Below are 18,592 nucleotides of genomic sequence, written 5' to 3' on the forward strand. Positions count from 1 at the left end.
CACAGGTAATACCCCGCATATCCCAACCTTTCCTATAGAACCAAGAGCATGTTCCCCAGTGGAGTGTGTCACAATCCCTGTCTGGCAGGCTGACACAGGATAGATATCCTTCGTAAGAGCTTTTGACCCTTCACCTGAACTCTCTTTATTTTGGGCTTTGCTCTGGGGGAGAAATTTACTTTGGTTCAAAATGGACTTGTAGTGATGGAGTCTTCCAGTTGGAAACATGCCAGGATGATCAGATCTATTTCAGATTAATCTAGAATAAGAATTCTTTATGGAATGACTCTACTAAGCACACTCAGAGGTTTTGAAAAACGAATATCTGACATCCAGGTCCCCTCAGAGTGGACCCATGCTCCTTTTGTGATCTACAGATGACCGAGAGTTAGGTTCAGCTTTGTGTGCTGTTGGGAACTGGTTCCTCACAGATCCGTTACAACCTGAGCTACTACTTCCAGGGAGGACTCTGAAAGGAGATTCCGTTGTCAGTGCCACTTGAGTCACAGAATTCTCCTTCTTAGCAAGTATCCCAGCTCAGCCACTTACTAGCTTGTCATTTTGGATGAGTTTACTTGACCTCGCTGAGCCTCAGGTTTTTTATTACTGAAATGGGAGATGGTGGCTATTTCCTAGAGTTATACCTGGTATATAGTAGGTACAGTATAAATGGTAGCTCTTTAAAAGATTTTCATCTTGTTTATCATGGAAAGGACTTTGGAGTCTGGGACTCGAGACCCTACACCTGAGCTACAGAGGTTTGCTGCACTCGCTGGCCATTACTAATAATAGCTTAAAACTGATGGAGTTTTTAATATGACCATTCTTTATAAATATGATGTTTGCTCATTTTGATTTTCAGCTAGTCATAAAAGCTCTTAAAGTTCAGAGAGAAGTTGAAACTTGATTAATACTATAGTTTATAGCCCTGGCCGGGTGGCTCAGTTGTTTGGAGTTTTGACCTGTACACCAAAAGGTTGCAGGTTTGATCCCCAGTCGGGGAACGTATGGGAGGCAACCGGTCAATGTTTCTTTCTCACATCAATGTTTCTCTCTCTTTCTCTCTCACTTTCCTGCTCTCCCCCTTCCTCTCTCTCTGAAATCAATAAAAACATATTCCTGAGTAAGGATTAAAAAGAAAAAAAGACTATAATTTATATATGGAGGTGCTGGGAGAAAATGTGAAAGTGATAGGATAGTGAGTACTTAAAAAAAAACAACTGTCTTAAAGCTTAAGCCAAATTGGTTTCTAGACAATAGTGAAAAATTGCTGTTGCCATTTTTGCCATTTGTGATAGACAAATGTCACTTGTTACTCTTCGCCTTTAGGGAAATAATTATAATCTTATTTGTGGGAATGACAGAATTAAAGCAGGCAGTTTCATATCTTAGAAAATGTTTTCTTTTGGTTCATCTGTTGTTAGTTCCTGCTCCTGAAGAGCAGGCCTTAGAATATTATCTTTAACAAAAGATACAAGTATGGTGTAGGATCCTCACATTAGGAAATTCTAGTGCCTGCTAGCCTAGGAGCTCCCTGAGGCCCATAACTTTTCTTCTTCGTATTCTTTAGTGCCTAGTACAGTGTCAGGTTCATGTTGGGCTCAATACTTCTTGTCCAATTAGGTTTTAAAACTTGCTCTTTCATTAGTCAACTTGATTTTCATTAAGTGTGACTTACATCTGACTAAGCTAAACCTTACTGTATCACGTGGTTGAGAAATCTTCAGCCATATCTTTTGTATAGCCCAAGTAAAGCTTGTCAGTTTCTGTTTCTCAGTCACTTTCTATTTCTCAGTTCTATAATTTGAGAACGGATTATACTCACACACAGGCTGAAGAGTTGGTTGCAAAGTCAGTGTCTACAAGCATAGGCTTCAACTTTGAGGCCTGCAAAGATTCATCCAAAGTAAATTTAAATCAGGTTTTTAGAATGTACAATTTTTTTTCCTGTCACTTTCAGAAATTCATAAAAGAATAGCAGCCCAAGGGTTTTGTTCTCTTCTGTTCCCAAGAGGGCCAGTGACATTTTCCTTCACCCTCTTCCTCATTCTGCTGATGGACCATTGGGGGGTGAAAATACACAGTCATTGTGTATCACATTTCTTAACCTTTTTTGCATCACTGTCGTATGCATTTCCTGACCTAATGACTATCCTGTCCAGAGTGGGAATGCAACATTGTGACCACCAGATGTGGAAACCCTGCCCCAGGCTTGCCTAAGGACATCCTTGAAATGACAGTGTGTCTGTAAAATGATCATGTGGGTGGACAAGGCTGCTTTTGTTTTTCGTATTAGTAACTGAGGGTAACAGTTAGGGTTCTACCAGTGTACTTTTGCATCAATAAAACACTGAGTAGGTAAATTTAACAGTGTAAATACTACCTTTTCAGCTGCACATGTAAAATTTTCAACTTGATGGTCATTTGTTTTGTTTAGTTTTTTCTCAGCTGCTTATGTGTGGATATACTCTGGCTCCAGTCAACCCTTACTCACCTAAGAACCCAGAATTCTTTACCCTCTGCCCCTGAGTTTACTTTTTAAATAATCTATAAATACTTGATGTTTCTTTTTTCTAATCCACACTGTAATATGGGTCCTTATGAGTAGAAAGACAAGTTAAAAATAGACAATGCAAATGATTTGCCAAGGTTACTTTTGCCCTTTGGGTGTGCGTGGCATTCACAGGGAGCTTCAGCTGAGCAGCTCCCAGAATCCAAGGAGTTCACCTTATTGTAGCTTGCACTGTTGCCCTCTCCTGGTTTACAACTGATTAGGTTAACTGAATATGATTAATAAATTATTGTATGGCGAACTCAAAATTATCTGTGTAAATTAGTGACAGCATGGAAAAATTCGATCTTCAGAGGATGCCTTTCCTCCTGGGCTTGTTTCTGCAGATGCCACAGAGACACATCATGTGAAAGCAAGTTCACATTTTGTCTGTCTGCCACATATTCTCTTTCAGGTGACAGCAGGAATTGGAGAAAGGAACATTTGTCTGAGCTATTTGGTTCAGATGGAGTGTGTGAATCGTTCGGTGTGCTTTTTCTATGCTGTTGTTTTCCCTCTCGTAGAAACAGCATTATACTCAATGGTAAAGTTCTGCAAGAGCAGTCCTTCAAAGCTTATTCAACCCAGAATTTGAAGTATAGTTGTGGTGAGCACTATTTCAACTTCAGCGTGTGTAATATTTTCTTCAAAATTGCTTAATGGCAAAAATAATAGAAGAATAAGTGAAATTTTTAAGTTCATAATTCTGAAAATCCCTTCACAGTAACATCCCCATTATAACTATTTTACTGTTTTACATGTTGCTGACCATATGCACGTGTTTTCACATAGTTACAGAGTACATTTTATGCTTTTCAACTTTTATAACATTATAACAAATACTTTCTAAGTTTCTGTATAATCTTGATTATAATCAAGGATTACTTTTCATAGGTTCAGAATATCCCTTCATGGTGAAGGGATAAGGCCTTCCGTGGCAAGTAAGAGGGAGGGATGTGTGTGCTTTGGAGGGGGTGCTCTTTTCAGGGAACTGTGCCTGTACTTACCTCAGAGAAGACATAGCTCCTGGGCGTTCAGTCCCAGCTGTTCTGTTGAGGAAATAAGGGTCACTGCCCTCTAGGACCCAAGGTCAGGCTAGAGACTTCCAAATGAGTCTTTTGTATTTTATATGTCTGTCATTGGGGTCAACCGCCTAATCATGACCTGTTTTAAAAACATTTCGTATTCTTAACTTTGTAAAACTTGACTGAGAAACACAGGTGCCAGTCATTCAGTGATCCCTAACATGCTTCTCCAGGATTTGGAAAGAACTATGTATTTTGAAAGAAGTGGGTAAAGGGAAACATAAGGTGAATAATTCTTCTATCCAAGACTAGGGGCCAGTCAGCGGAAACTGTGCAGTTAGCTTCTTGCTTTAATACCTGAGGCCTCTTCTTTGGTATTGGGGTTGGGTGGGGGAACTTTGGGGAACTTGGATAGGATGTTACACTTTGAAGTTGGTTTTATAAAAAACAAGCTGATAAAATATAATTTGAAATAATTTTTGGTCAGTTTTGGAGAAATTATTTATGTGGCACTGGCTGACATTCCAAGCCATGATAGTATCAGTGTGGCTTTTTAAAAGGTCTCTTGTCAATATCATTTAGATTTTCTTCCATCCCACCCCCAACAAACATTGGGATTTGGAGTTAAGGTGAATAATGATTGAATGTGAAGGCTGCTGTAGCATATTTTGACGACCCACTCATTTTATGCTTTGAATATAATTATTACTCATCCTTTGTGTATTTGAAGTAAGCAAATGGCCATTAGCTAGGGGACAATGGGGACAAAAGGAAGTGTTCTAGCTCCTTCATTAGTCCCGGCAGCATCTTTAAGTCTGAAACATAAGTTAGAGAAGATCTTGGGTTTCCCCGCCCAGCTGTAACATTGTATTCTGTGTTAAAAGCCAAGTCAAGGAAGTATTTACGTTCAGATCTTTTATCACCTATAAAGTTAGAAAAGTGTTTTAAGTATTTAGAAATGGATGACTGTCATATATATATATATATGAGAGATGCATAATTGGTTTGTAGAAGTATTAACTGTTTACATGATATGAAGGTTAGAGAGTGTCGTTAACTTTCAACTTTTATTACAGGAAATTGTGTTTATAAATCAGAATAATACAATCATCAGTAGAAGTTTTTCATTTTTGATTGGGAAAAACTATAATCTGTGCCATTTTTGTTGATTTTTGTCTCATCCTTTTACTTGCGTATACTCCATCTGTTTGTTTTAACCTTCCTCATTAGCAATGGCTTATTATCATTGTCCATCTGTCACCACGGCTGCAGCAAGCTCTAAGTGCTGCTTACTTTTACTGTACTTCTGTGGCATTGATGTTGGTTTTGATCAACAAAAGCCTTTTTTGCTAACTAGATTCAGAGCACTGTGAGTTTGCTGTCATGTTTATTTCACAATCTCTGATCACTTTCCTTTTATCCAGACAAAAGTCAGTAGGAGAAGAGGATGGAGAGAGGTGAGGTGGGTATATTGCAGGGGAAGTTGACTGGATGATTCTTCTCTTCATCCTCCAGTAATCTGATACAGATATCCAACCCTAAAAAAACAAACAAAAAGTTAATTTGTTTTAACTTGGTGAGGAGAATTACTAAATTTTGCAATTTGCACCAGTATAAGCTGAAATCTTTCTTGAATAAGTGATTTGGAAATTTTCCTGGCTAATAATAACATTAGCCAGGAAAATTTCCAGAGTTTGTTTCAGCCCTAATTGCTAATTAATATATTACTTTGTGACAGCCTCTTTTGTTTTTCCTTTTTAAGAATTCATTCTCAAAGGAAGAAATATCATTTGTTTTTAGTTGGCACCATGTAGTATTGTTACTTACCACTTTGTAGTATCCACCCCCACCCACTTTTACTTAACTTCCAGATGAATGGAAAATATGGTACATGATCAATACTTGGAAAGATCTAATAGATCAGTTTCACTGCATCTTTGGTGCAACATCATTGGAATATAGTTGTAATTTTTTCCAGTGATAATTCCAGTGATTTGGCAGTATGGTTTTCCCATAGCAATAGTATGTATATTCAGGGGTTGTTTTTTTATCTTCATCTTTTGAATAACCACAATATTCCCTTCATCCTTAAATGAAACATACTGACCCTGAGTTTTCAAAGCGCAAACAAGGAAATTCCAGGTTTAGGAAAGTGGTAGCGATTCATACTGGAGTGGCTGGCCTGCTATAAAGGTACACTTGCTCAGAAACAGTAGATGGAACAGAGGAGATGCAGCTGAGTTCATTTAGGAATAGTTTGGTTCTTGAGATGCTCATGACTTAATAACAGGAAAGGGATGGAAATCTTAGAGATATTCTGAGTTTTTATTCTTCAGGTTTAATTCATCAATTAGGCTGTTTATGAAAAGAGATTTTATTGAAGGTAAAACATAATGTTCATTGAGAACCTCCAGAATCTGCATTTTGACAACTTCAAGCACATTGCTACTTCCAGATTGAGTAACACTTAAAGCACATTTCCTTTTGAAAGTGCAAGATTTGCAAAAGAGATTTGTCCTGTATTCATTTGGCCATTCTCAAATGGTGATCCCAATCCTGCATAATCTCTGCTGGCTCCTTAATCAGATTAAAATTCTCAGTCCTTCCTGGGATTGTAGCTGTGTTACTATACTTGGTTTGCTATCTGCGTTTTTCTCTCTTGATATTTGGGTAGTTCTAGCATTTTAGAAACCTTGTATTTGTGATTCAACAAAGTTATATTTTAGTAGTTTTTTAGTATATAATGATTTGTTGTTTTGCCTTTTTATGTTCCCAGAGACATTTAAAATGTTATTTCAGTTTTTATATTTAAATCTATAAAGCCCTTGGAGACTCTCAAATATAGACATTACTTAAAACTATTCTTAACTATACTACTTTTGTATCTGTCATGCATATGTTTATGGCTCAAAGAAGAATTAGTAAATCCTTCCTAATTTCTAGAATTAGAGTTTATCTTTTGTTGGTGTGATTAGATTTTATGGATACAGCTCTCTTATGAAAAATGCCAAGAGTTGAATTTAATTCAATAACAATTAGGAAATTCTAAAACAGTGTCAAGATGTACAGCTTTTTCAACAGGAAGTGGTAATATGTGTCACTGTTGAGTTACTCCATAAATGGGGTTTAATTTATCACTCCCTACTCAGAGAATGGAAGGACCAAAGAAATCTGAAAAGTTCTAGTCTCCCTTTTGTCTTCTTTAAAAAAAATTAGGTGCCCCTTTTAAGAGCAAATTATATGCAAAGACCACTTATTAGTACACTTTAAAAAAATTCTCCTTGTCTTATGTTGGATTTAACAAAACTAACATATCGGCTGCTACTGATCATTTCAAACTGCTGTTAAAGTGTCTTCTAAACTTACTTTTAAAATGTCTTTCCTTCTAAACTTTAGACTTTTCTAATTTTCAAAGGAAAAACATTGTAAATTTGAATACAAATAAAAAATTAAACGGTTCTAAATATTCGGCACTTGGCAAAAATATGCTTTTATGGACTTACAAAATGTGTATTTACAAAAGAGCAATGCCTTGAACTCCTCTCTTTCAATGCAAGTAACATTCTTAATTTTATTTCTGCATTCACACTTTCTCTAAGACCTTAATTTATTTTGAAAAAAATATTTTAAAGCTTCAATCTGTGACTCATATTTTTTCCTATTTCAGGAATCTGTTTTTCTAATTATAGATTTTAGCTAATTATCCTAAAATCAGTGACTCTAAAATTTTATTAATCTCCACGTTTAAAAGCCTGCAAAAAGTAGTTAGTATAAGCAAAATGTGGGTGTTACAGTTTCCAAACTGGCAAGATCCGTCTACACTGTGTCTGCATCATTAACAACAAACATCCGGGTAAGGAAGTGAATGTTCCATTTCTTAAAGTGGATTTTAGTATTTAGAAAACTTTGTTTCTGGAATATCTCTGAAATGTAAATAGACAAACCACATAACCCATATTCACATAGTTTGGGATCACAGATGTCGTTTCCAAATGTCCTTTTGAAACAAAGTACATGTTTTCCATTGTAAAAGTGCAGTCAACTTTCCGCTTCTTAAAATGGGTCAAAGGGGATAGATAACCCGTGTTTTTTGTTTACCGATGTTAAACCGAGCCTTGGAATCTCGCATTGCTGTCATTCACTGGAAGCCTAAATGTCCGAGAAATCTGAATTTTTTTTCATGGCTCTCTTGACTGCATCCAAATTGAACTTTGAAAAGAATTTCAGTGGGAACCAGGTGTTTAAAACCTCAGTTGAAGGTCCCTGATGTTTCTTCACCCCTGATTTTCCTGGGCCAGGCAGCAGACTTCCCCATGGAGGCCAAGATAGAACACCAGACAGAAGCTAGAGCTGTGTGTGTGTGTGTGTGTGTTACACCACCCACAGGGCAAAAATGTGCAGCACGTCACAGCTTGTGCTGAAGGTCAGGACAAGGCTGGCTCCAGAGAGTTAGCATTAAGACCAGGAAAAGTCCTTCTTCCTACTCTTTCTCACACTCCAGCAATGGCATCCATTCATTCATTTACAAACCCAGGGGAAGCCTCCTTACTCCTTTGAAACAAAAAGTTATGTTATTAATATCTGTTGTCTGAATGATTTAACTTCAGTGTAAAAGAATTTTGTCAACCTGTTCCTTCCCATGTTAAGTTATATCTGATTTGTAGAATGAAAGGTGACCCAATACTGGTCATTCCCAGTTCCTTTTCCCTGTCAGGTCTGTTACCTGTGGGCTCGAGGCAAGTTCAGCATTTCCTTTCCTCTTGCAGCTGGTCAAGCCCTCCCTTTAGCTGCCTCCGTTTGCACCACAGGTTTCTGAGAAATATCTGATAAGCGGTGCTCTTCTCAAGTGCTGACTTCATAGTCCTCACTAAGCCTCACTGCCAGGTCTCTGCCAGCTCTTGTTCCAGTGAGCTGCCGGGACAAGGAGGAGGCCTCAAGTAGGACTACTTTACCTTCTCCTCAGAGGGGCAGGGCACAGCCCCCTCCCCCAGCTGCCTTTTCCAGGTTCCCTCCTTCCAGCCTTTGGAATGAAAAATGAGAACTCCTTTGTTCTTCCCCCAGAGTGCCACTCCCAGTAGTGACCAAAAGAAGCTCCTATTATTCCTCCAGGCAAGGAAGGAAATGTTGCTGAACCCCTGCTTAAAATCTGTGTAGCCAGGATTCCTGGCTGACCAGAGTCCCTGATCTGTACCCTCACTTCTGAACTTGACCCAGTCTCGCTCCTGTTCACAGGCCTCTTTATATTGAACAGAGACGGGAGGAGGTCGTGCCTGCTCCACTTCCCCACTAAATCTGGAAGGTGCCTTTCATCTCTAAAACGTGGTTTGGTGGTTCTGCTACCATGAATGAATGGGTGCCTCCATACGACATTTTTCTAGATAACTAATCATTGCTTTTTAAAAATTATGAACAATTCCAGGTATATAGAAGTACACCTCATGTAAAACACTTCCATGTTCATGCACTACCACGCAGTTTTAGAAATAATAAATTACAGAGTTGAAATCCCTATGACCCAACCCCTCCCTAATTCCTCCTCTCCCACTTCTCCAGAGATAACAGTTGCCCTGATTTTGTTGATAATCATTCTCATGAATGTTTTTATACTTAAATTACACCCAGATATATATAAAAATGACACATACTGTTGCTTTTGGTATTTTTGAAATTTTACAGTAACGGTTTGAGTGCAGTTTGCTGCAGTTGCTCTTTTCACTTAGCATCATTTTTAGATTCACTGATGTTGGTGTGTGGCTGTTGTTCACTGCTCATGAGTATCCCTTGTATTCCAAGGTATCCTCCTACTGTGGACATTTCTGTTGTTGCTAGGGTTTTTCTATGGCCCTAAAAGAGGAAGCCTCCCCAGGAGACATGGACATTCTTACACATGTCTGTGTGGGAAGACCTGGTCTTGAAACACCAAAATTCACTTTTAATCCCTTTTTGAGTCTGGATAAGATGCTGTGTCTCTTGGGCCTCAGTTTTCTCAAGTACAAAGGGAATACTGGACTCAGAAATCCCTAAGGTACTTTGTAGGATGCGAAATCTGTGATTCCTTAATGCTTGCTTCCCTGCCTCCTTATAGTGTGTAACATGTATCAGGTATGAGCAACTTTTTAGCATGAGAATCAATTCAGAAAAATAAAAATCTATTTGCATGTGTGTGTTTATCTATTTATTTTTAAGATTTTATTTATTTATTTTCAGAGAGGGAAGGGAAGGGGAGGGGGGAGAGAGAGAGAGAAACATCAATGTGCAGTTGCTGGGGGCCGTGGCCTGCAACCCAGGCATGTGTCCTGACTGGGAATCGAACCTGCGATGCTTTGGTTCGCAGTCCGCACTCAATCCACTGAGCTACGCCAGCCAGGGCTGTGCATGTGTGTATTTAATTCAAAGTGAAAATGATGTTGAGTCCTTTGGAAATGTTTTCTTATGATTTAGATTTCCTATTTTATTGACTAGATAAATGTCAATGATAAAACTGGACTGCTTTCAAGCCATAAGAAAATTAGCGATGGGGCACGTTCAGGAAACACAGAAGAAGCACTGGAGCCCTGTCCCCCACAAGTGCAGACGTTGGCGGGGTTGGCAGCTGGGCAGGCTGCACGCGGCCTGGTGGCTCACGGATTGCTCATGAATTGGGATGACTCAGGGTCATCGTTGTGAACATGAGTTAGTATGAGATGCTGCCAAAAGAAAATGATGCTTTCTAAAAGGCATCGAAATATGAAGGGCACTGTGATCCAAAACGTAGTGCCCTTCAGAAGCTATGTTTTTTGAGATGATATAGGCCTTTTAAATGAAAGAAAAGAGAAGTTGCTCCCTTATGGCAGGACGAGCTGTGACGCAGGTCTCGCCGCTGTTGGTATGACGGACGGCCCCCGCCTGCCGTTGCAATCTCTCCCTATCTGGGGCTGGAGACCAAGCCAGGTCCCTGGGGCTGTGGGCTCAGGCACTCCCCTGGGTCTGGCACGGAGATGTCTTGGCAGCTACTTGGGTTGTTCATTGTCCTTTTTCATCTTCATACTTTCTGGTTTGTGGTGAACAGTGGACGAAATTGCCTTCAAGGAAGAGCTATAGTTATCACAAAATTTAATAACATTCATCATGCCAGCCAAGGTAGTAGGGGTAGCTGTTATGATTTATCTGTTTCGTATGGCTATGAATGTAATTGTACTAATTAGATAGACTTGAGTATTATTCTAACAGGATTGATTCAACAGCTTTTCCACTCTCCTACTTTTAGCAGCTCGGTGGATCTCGGGGGAGTGACCCAGCTCCAGGGATGAGCTTTGATTAATCTAAATTTAGGATAGGCTGAGGTTAATTTAATCTTGGTAACTGCCCATGCAGTGATGGGTTCAGCTCTAGCACCCAGAACATGACAATTCCCATGGTTATACGTCCAAAAATGAGACATGAAGGAAAGATTGCTAGAGGCTTTGGGGCAGCAGTTCCTCACTTTTAAGAAAGTGAGGCACAGGAAGGTGATCTCTTTCTTCCTGGTATTGCTGTTGTGGTCAGGAACTGCTGTCAGCCAGAGGGTGAAATTGATGCTCCTGGGAGGGTCGTGTGGAAGGAGCTGCAGAGGCACAGCCGGAACTCCTGGCCTGAGCCGTCTCCGAATCCCGGTTCACCACTGGGCTTGTCACATGAGTCAACAAATTACCTTAAGATGGTTTGACTTGGGGTTTCTGTTGTTTGCAGCAGAAAGCACCTAGTTGATATCATTGTATTGTTATTCTTATGACTGGTTGTTCTTTTAAGGCTGGAGTAGCCTCAGGAAGTTATTTTTTCTTTAAATTTTAAAGTGGTTATTCATCTACTATATATTCTGATATTATTTTCAAACTAAGTATAATATAAAGATCCTACTGTAGCATATCCCAAGAAAACTTTGGCCTTCCATGATTTTCTTAGCTCTCTTTACACTTAGTAGCATTTAACCTTTGTGTAATTTCCTAAGAGTATTTAACCTTCCATTTGGTATCTACTGTGTACATGTTTCGGTGTGCAACCTACCTGGCAGAGAGGACAGAACCCTTGCTTAAAGTGAGAGCACTGCAGAGCAATATGTTAATAAACCAAGTAACACAGGATTGAATTACTGTGCGTAAGCCAGGCCTTCAGGAAGCGATGACATGGCTGAGTGGACTTCTGAGGAAGGAAGAAGGGAGAGGATGGCATGGGTGAGAGGCATCCTCAGAGCAGGCTGCTGAGTGAGGTGGCCAGGCACATGCAGGGGGAGGACGTGCACAGCCCACTGCGAGAAACAGAGGCTGAGGCTGGAGAGAGGCTTTGAGAGGTTCTGTGTCAGGAGGGGAGAGCGGTGCACCCAGTGAGAAAGGCTGTATTGCCAGGGTGAGGAAGTTGGAAGCTGGCCCCACGGCTTCTTAAACAGTGAGGGGCATTACCACATGGATTGTCGAACATTATTCTCACAGTGGCTTGCGAGGGAATCAGACCAGGGAGAGTGGTTGGCACAGTGTCCTGGGAAGCTGTTGCCATAATCCAAGCAGGAAGAGACAAGGGCTGCAGGATAGTAGAATCTGGATGTGTAGAACCTTATATTTATATGGAATTTCAGAGTTCCCACAGCACAGTCATATACATTATCTAATTTATCTGATACATGCTCTCAATTTATTTTAAGGATGAGGATATAGAGGTTCTGAGCAATTAAGTAATCTCCCAAAAGCTGTTAAATGACGGAACCCAATCTACAGTCGAGGTCTTTTGACTTCCAGGTCCAGTGCTTTTCCTTAGTAACATAAACAACATTTTCCATTTTTAGTGAAATTCAAGTTGTGTTCATTTGACTGTGCTCCACAGCCTTTGTCTATCAAGTGCCTCCAACAGGCACATGAACAAAAGCTCAATACCAGTTCACAGCTCCTACAAACACTGAAAACCGCTGAATAGTGAAAAGATGGTTAAGTTTCCCAGATAATAGTAAAACTCCTCACATAACAGAAAGGTAATCCTTCTAACAAATACAAAAAACAAGAGGCTAGGTCAGTAGAAAGTTTTCTAAGTGTGTTAAATGAATGGAGAGTAACTGAGACTTCAAGGGAGCCTGAGAATGGCTTTGTTGAATGAAGGTGGAAAAGCTGCCTGTGACTCCCAACTACAGGCAAAAACAGCCGTGAAAGACCAGGAGCTGCAGTCTCAGTAAGCCAGAGTCAGGGAAGTATTCCCACGAACAGGCATTTGATACACATCGTCTCTTATTTAAACTGCGAAGGAACTAGTAACTGATGAAATGTTGGACATCAGCCTCCCGATTGAGAAAGTTGTTTCCAGCTGTACAGTTGGCATTTTGAAAGTTATGGATTTTTTTCTTCCTTATTATGGTTTTTTAAAACCACATAAAATAAAATTTATCACTTTAGCCATTTTTAAGTGTGCAGTTCAGGAGTGTTAAGTGTAGTGATACTGTTGTCAGGCAGGTCTCCAGAATTTTCTTATCTTTTGCAAATCCTAAGTTCTACCCATAAAACTGCAACCCTCCTTTCTGCACCCGCCCCAACTCCAGCCCCTGGTAACTACCATCCTGTTTTCTGTTCCTATGAATTTGGAAAATTATGATTCTTTTGAAATGTTATTATCAAGGAACATTTACTGATCACTTGTTGGGCATTGTTCTTGCTGCCTGGACCAAAAAAGAGATAAAGGATAGTGGAGAATCCCTAGAGGGTCTTTGTTACACTGGACTCAGAGATGTATAAAAAGATAAACCACAAAAAAAAATCAATGCAGGGGGCAGAGGGGATCTAAGGGGACTAAGTGGTAATGCAAAAAAATATACAATAAAAATCATTTTTAAAAAATCAATGCATATTAGGTCTTAGATAAGCAATGGCCACAGTAAAATCTGTGTCATGCTAACAATAATATTCATACTGTTTTACTAAGCTTTGCTTCTGCCGCTGCTGACCCTGAAATACTGAGGTACCCACAGGAAATGTGAGCCAGATAACCTGGGAATATTGGGTCTCGGATTGCTCTTGTGAACAGTAACGGTGGTTATTAAGGGGAGGAGTAGCGAGAAGCTGTCCTGCTAGATTAGCTTGAGTGTGATTGTTGTCTATTTCAAGATACACAAGAGTGCCTACAAAGGGTCCTTGGGGGAAGAGTGCCACACGGAGTAGAAGAGCAGAACCCACTTGGTTTATGCCCAGGCATCATATGAAGCTGCAGCTGGCAGGCAGCCTTTCTGGATGCTCTCAGAGATGAGATGCTCTCTGGATGCTGATATGTAGAAACGTTGTGGTGACATAGCAATGGAAGGGTTCAAGTCAATTTAGAGTATACATAATTGACATGTGTTTTTTGAAATGTCTTAGAAACCACTTTATGGGGTTCTGTATAGAATGCAAAAGAATAAAAAAATCCCCAAAAAACAATAAACAAGAATGAGTAGCCATATGAGGAGTTAGCAAATTGCTGCCGAGTCGTGTTCACTAACAGTTCCCTTCAGAAAGAGTAGCGGCTTGTTCCTGATAGAGCATGTGGATACTTGTCCAGGACTTTGTGATGCTTTGTAGATGAAATTGCTAAATAAGTTTTGAGCTACCATGGTGGGGGAAATAGATGAGGGAGGGTATGAGTCCCAAATGACTTTCACATGCTACCTGCCAGCCCAGTTGAGTGCTTCTGAACCTTGGCTTCAGGTTGAATAAATTACTCAGGGAGCTTTGAAAATTCTCGTGCTCAGACTTTACCCTTGACCAATTAAGCCAACATCTCAGAATTTGGGGAAGCGATCAGACCTAGTTATGAGGGGTTTTTTTGTTTTGTTTTATTTTGTTTTTTAAGTTCCCCAGGTAATTTTAAAGTACAGCTAGGCTGAAACTATTTTAGTTTTTTCAGTTCTAGCCAGTAAGATTTGGGGAACATTTATTAAGATGTATGTAAAGTACTTCTGAACTACACTAAATAAGTATACAGGCTTTCCCATCTCCCCCCTCAGATAGGCAGGGTTTTTGTTTGTTTGTTTGTTTGTTTGTTTGTTTGTAGGTTTTGGAGGCTTAGCCAGTTGCAGATTTTAAAGAAACAAGTGGAAGTAGGTGAAGGATGACATTGTGAAGAGGCCCCATGGCCGTCTTTAGGGACAGATAGGGCATGAGGAGTGGGAAACATTGTTTATATGTGTTTCAGGAAGTAAAAAATAAGGCATGTTCTCAATCCATCTAAATTATGTAACCTTGAAGGATGGGATCCATTTATGTCAAAATAGTGAGGCATATAATGCATTGCATTTAACATGTGTGGGAATTCTTTGCAGGGCAATTAGCATTCCTTTCTTCAGCCTGTATTCAGAGGAAACATACCATTCACACCCTGTGTTCACATTTTCCAGGGCGTTGGAGAGCTTTTTTTTTTTTTTTTCAATAGAAATCTTTGTCTTTTTCCTAATAAGACTGGGATTATATTTGAAGAAATTTAGCATGCCTTTCTTTTTATTTTTCTGGCAGGAATTGATTTTAAAATCAGAACGATAGAACTAGATGGAAAGAAAATTAAACTTCAGATATGGTAAGTAAATATATATATATATATATATATATATATACACACACACACAGTTTCTACTTTAGTCAGGAATTGAAAGTGGGAATTAAAATGTGGATTGTGATAAATTAAAGGGATTTGTAATACCTAAAATGTATTGTCTTCATGAGAACAAAGGGGAAGTGAGGAAATATTCAAAGGTCTCCCTCCTCAGAGTTGGAAAGGTAAGGAATGATATCACTAACTCACAGCGGAAGAGACCTGAGAACTCGTTCTTCCCAAATGCTAATTTTATAGGGGAGGAAACTAAATTCTAGAAGAGCATAAGTTACTTCTTTATTGTAGCTGTCGCAGCTGTGAAATCGGGAACCCCGAACAGGAAGTGCAGATCTACTCTAGTCAGGGCTACCTCTAAACTGAGGACTGGAGCCAGTTGCTTCCCTTCTTAGGACCTGCTTTCCCTCGTATGTAAATTGATTGATTAGATTGGTAATATCTGAGTTCCCCTCCAGCTCTGATATTTGTTTGCGTAAATCTTCTCATTATATTAAAAAAAGAGGAACCTTGGACTAGGAAATAATGGAGGAAAAAAGTCATACTTCTCATCTCTCTTGTGGCAATATGCAAGGCAAAAAGATCTTAAGATCACCCAAATCTGACTGGTTAATTCCTGAAGAATTTGTCAAGCTATAATGAATAAATACGGTTCTTCCAGATTGCCAGGTTGAACATTTTTGGATTGAATTCAGAAACTCTTCATAGATTTTTTTTAACTCCTTTAAACTGGTTTAATGTCTTTCAGTACAGGGCCTTCCATGGAGCCATGGATTTGGAGCCTTGGGAAAGGTTTTTGATGCTGCTTGCTGATCTAATGTGTGATGGTGACAGCAGTAGATAAATAGCTTAGAGACGGAGAGCTACGCAGACTACACATGGTGAAATAGTGAAGTAATAATACATATGAACTTATTTATTAGGCTGCTTTTCTTTGAATCTCAGGGATAGAATTAGAACATTATATTGAAATTCACTAGTCCTTCTTTAGGAGGAGGAAACTAGGACTTAGTGTCGTTATGTCCATCTCCGGGCATATGCCTGGGTTAGCGGTAAAGCTCAGACAACTAACTACCCAAGTCTCCTGGAACATTGTGCCGGCTTCATATACGAGTATGCTAGTTTCTAGTATATATCTTCAGAAAACATCGTGAAGGTTACCACAGGTTATCCTTTTCATTTATGGGTATTTAGTAAGAAGCCAAATATTTTAAACATATAAAACAGTTTTTAAAGGGGAAAACAAAGAGAATTTCTGGTTCTGTGTTGTATAGTCCCAATCGTAGCAACAGAGAGTGCTTCCAGGATCCTGTGGATGATCAGCTAATTAGAATTTAATATAACATCATGGCTCTACTTATGGATATTCTCTACAGCAAAATGGTCTCTATTTACATGTGTTTTGCCATGTATAATGTGCACCCACATTTTTCCCTCAAACTTTCAGAGAAAGAAATCTTTCGTTTTAATTAAATTATTTATTTGTTTATTTGTTTATTTATAGAAACAAAACGTGATCATATTCCAGGGTATTATTTTGCATATGGGTATCATTATTGCTTTCTAGAGTTGCACTTTTAATGCATACACATAAATAAAATAATTAAAAACATTTATATAGATATAGAGTTGCACTACCCTTATATAATGTGCACCCTTATTTTTCCCTTAAAAATCTGGGCCAAAAGGTGTGCATTATACGTGGCAAGATATGGTAGTCTTCACGACACATAGTACAGAAGGGTTTCCACTCCAGCCTCACTGCAGAGCTGGCTCTAAATCAAGTAGTGTGTTAGAATCGAAATACGGTTCTAACCATAATCAAAGGTGCTTGGTTTGTATGTCCCCATGGCTTGTTTGCCATGTGCCAAACAAGTGCCCTGTACAGCTGTCCTGGTCAGTGCTGGAAGGGTTGGACTGTGAGGGGAAGCCCAGCCCTGCACTAAATGTCCAAGATGTCGGGGGCTTGAGTCCCATTCAAGGGTGTGATCTGATTAGGGGCTGACCTGGCACCGCAGCCCACTCAAGCCTGTTGCCTCTGCTGCAGAACAAGGGTGGTGGTGATACCACGCACTAGGCTGTCGTGTGAGAGTATTTTCTAAAGTAGACAGAAGTACTAAAGGATTTACTGTTTTTGATTTACCGTATTTTCTTTGGGCCTTCATCTCTCGTTTGGGTTCAGGATGCATTAGATTTCTAGTTTATTTTCACAAGTGCCTCTTTCTCTCCTGCAATTAAATTGTACAGCTTAGTTTGTCTTAGTAGCACAAGGAATGAACTACCATATTTTTCGGACCATAAGATGCATCTGGGTTTTAGAGGAGGAAAATAGGAAAAAATTTTGAAGCAAAAAATGTGGTAAAACATTTAATAACATAAATAACATAATATTTCACCAATGTAAATGTAAAGCTACATTCGGACTATAAGACGCACCCCCCATTTCCTCTCAAATTTAGGGGGAAAGGTGCATCTTGTAGTCCGAAAAATAAGGTAGTTCTGCTGGTAAATGACAAATTTAGCAATAGTGATTTTCCCAGATATCAGGGAAATTTCACCTGCTTTATAGGGATTACTTCAATAAATGTAACTGGAAACCTTTGTATTTTTTAGAATATATTCTAATGGGATACCATTAGAATATGGCATCAGCTGAAAAGCAAGAATATATGAACAGTTATGTAATTTTGTGGTGTTGTTCATGTTTTAAAGTCTTTGGAAACATTGTCAACAATTATGTGTTGAACTCCAGGTTCCCATTTAATTATGGACTCCGTAGCTGGAACAGTTCGTGAGGAGATCCATTTCAGTGTGCTCTGCCGAGCAGAATTCACTCGGTAGTGTGTCCAACCCAACTGCTTTCTTTGCACAGAAATCAGACTTTCACTCAAGAGAGCAAAATGCCTTAATCATTAGGCATTTATAAAAAGCGTTCTAACTACCTCTAGGAGTCCAGGGATGTAGAACTTTTCTCTGTTCTCTCCCATGCATGTTTGACTAATGCAGCATGCCAGCTCCTAGCAGGCCATGGATTTTCCTGTTGCCGCTTTTATCATCAAGCTGCAAGTTTTTCACCCAAGTCATTGTGAACTCTTGACAGGCTCCCATGGCCACCACCGCCTCCAGCTCACAGACACACAACAGGCTTCCTTTGTATTTTGTTCCCCTTTTTCCTGAAACTGCTGCATTTGTGAGCAAACCAGAATTATCTCTCCTACAGTGTCAGGTCTCTCCTCAGTCATGCTGGTGATGCCTTTTAAAACCACTCTCTCCTTTGTTTAAAATTTTAGGGACACAGCGGGCCAGGAGAGGTTTCGAACCATCACGACAGCATACTATAGAGGAGCCATGGTGAGTGTGTTTTTGGGGCTTTGTGACTCTCAGGTGAAAATAAAACACAAATATTCATTTGTCAAAGCTTATAGGACTCAAGCTAAAGTCTAGTACA

The 18,592-nt window shown here is 39.5% G+C and overlaps 1 protein-coding gene across 1 annotated transcript in view; it reads left to right on the forward strand.

The window, feature by feature from the left end:
• The window catches only part of RAB8B (RAB8B, member RAS oncogene family), a 59,253-nt gene that overhangs the window by 25,768 nt on the left and 14,893 nt on the right, over positions 1-18,592 (forward strand). Inside the window, exons 2-3 of the mRNA XM_028506150.2 lie at positions 15,054-15,114; positions 18,435-18,495. Of these exons, the coding sequence (XP_028361951.1) occupies positions 15,054-15,114; positions 18,435-18,495 (122 nt within the window). The remainder of the gene's footprint in view (positions 1-15,053; positions 15,115-18,434; positions 18,496-18,592) is intronic.

This window comes from Phyllostomus discolor, chromosome 1 (genome assembly GCF_004126475.2).
Source record: "Phyllostomus discolor isolate MPI-MPIP mPhyDis1 chromosome 1, mPhyDis1.pri.v3, whole genome shotgun sequence".
NCBI lineage: Eukaryota > Metazoa > Chordata > Mammalia > Chiroptera > Phyllostomidae > Phyllostomus > Phyllostomus discolor.